This window comes from Mytilus galloprovincialis, chromosome 5 (genome assembly GCF_965363235.1).
Source record: "Mytilus galloprovincialis chromosome 5, xbMytGall1.hap1.1, whole genome shotgun sequence".
NCBI classification, from domain to species: domain Eukaryota; kingdom Metazoa; phylum Mollusca; class Bivalvia; order Mytilida; family Mytilidae; genus Mytilus; species Mytilus galloprovincialis.
In genome coordinates, this window is record NC_134842.1 from 66,300,845 (window position 1) to 66,302,467 (window position 1,623).

At 30.9% G+C, this 1,623-nt stretch overlaps 1 protein-coding gene across 1 annotated transcript; it reads left to right on the forward strand.

Moving 5' to 3' along the window:
• Positions 1 to 377: 377 nt before the first annotated feature.
• LOC143074661 (cytochrome c oxidase subunit 6A1, mitochondrial-like) lies at positions 378 to 1,318 on the forward strand. The gene is made up of 2 exons (XM_076250009.1): positions 378 to 518; positions 1,099 to 1,318. The coding sequence occupies exons 1-2, from the start codon at positions 384 to 386 to the stop codon at positions 1,201 to 1,203; spliced, it is 240 nt and encodes a 79-aa protein (XP_076106124.1). The 5' UTR covers positions 378 to 383; the 3' UTR covers positions 1,204 to 1,318.
• The last annotated feature ends 305 nt before the right edge of the window (positions 1,319 to 1,623 follow it).

The window sequence follows — 1,623 nt, forward strand, 5'->3', positions numbered from 1 at the left end:
ACAACGGTCCATAAGAGTTTTAAATGACACATAATATGCATTATGTATAATTTTGTTGTTGGAAGTACGAAAATATTTTTTACAAAAGAATTGTTTTTCATACATCTGTCATCATGTACATGTACTAAAACAGAGGTCAAATAAAAATATATCGTAATACTCAACACTATACTTGCAGAACTTACAAATGATAATACTTAACCATGTTAACCAGTATTGTCAGATTATAATTTGTCTCCTTATTTTTTGATAATATAAAAAAATAATGAGACGATTTATAACACAAAAAAAGAAAACATTGAATAACCAAATGCATCACAAACTATTGTCAACAAGTCAAATTAACATGTTTTAATTTTTTTTTATTTTTAGCTGATCTCAGCATGTGGTATAAGATATGCTATATTTTCACGATACCAACAATTATAACTCTTGGATATTATGCTTTGGTGGTTAATCCAGAGGAGGAATCAAGACCAGAGTTTATACCCTATGACCATCTTAGAATTAGAACAAGGGTAGGTACTATTTGTCTCTTTCGTTGCAGGTTTCATCCAACCTTGACCTAATTTTTGTGGTTCATTAGCATGGTCAATGTGCATGTTAAGTTTGTGTGTTTTTGGTCGGTTTTTCAATTAAAATGCAATTGGCCTGACATTTCAACTATATTTGGTGTATTTGTCAAAATTTATCTGTCCTTGACCTCATAATGATCAATGATGATAGACATTTTTAAAAAATGTTATAAGTAAAGCTTTTAGTAAAATCTTTATCTGTACTACTTTCACAAAATGTTTATTGAGATGGGGACAAATGAAAAAAATATATATGATACAACATGTAAATACAACAACAAACAACAACCGCTGAATCATGTGAATTACACATGGGTTCTGTTCACTTACATCATAAATTTGGAACAGACACATGCATTACTGAACCTTGCAGGGTTGGTTTGTATAAGATTTTGAATTAAACTTTTCAACTAATTTGGTCTCAAGATCACTAAAGAGACATTGGTAGACATGTAAAACACATGGAAAAGTATAAATATTGGTTCTGTTTACATGATTTAATGTAAATATTTGTGTTTTTCAGATTTTCCCATATCATGATGGTAAGAGGAACATGATGTATAACCCTGAAGTGAATGCTTTACAAGATGGCTACGAGTCACCATCAACTCATGGAAGTCCATATTAAAAATAAACATTATGTTTGTGATACACAAAAAGAACTTTTCAACAGAAATTTGAACTTTAGTTTTGTATATGTTTCTGTATTGAGGTTGATAGACCATTAAATGAAATACTTTATACAGTTGTTCACTGTCATTGCTAGAACTAAGATAGCTAAAGCATTGTAGTTTAATCTAGTAATTCTACTATAAACAGTTCATTTCACGACTGGTACAATGACAAATCTGTGACTTGTTGTTTTGCTCTTGTTGTGTCTTTATTAGGTTGTGAAGATTTTAATGCCCCCATTGGGTGAAGGGGACATAACATTTTACCTTTCTCCTTCTGTACATCCAAAAATTTGTGTCCGTCCCTTTACTTTAGATTGCCTCAACCAAATGGAACGAAAAGTACACACAATGCTTATTACCACGAAACACAGATC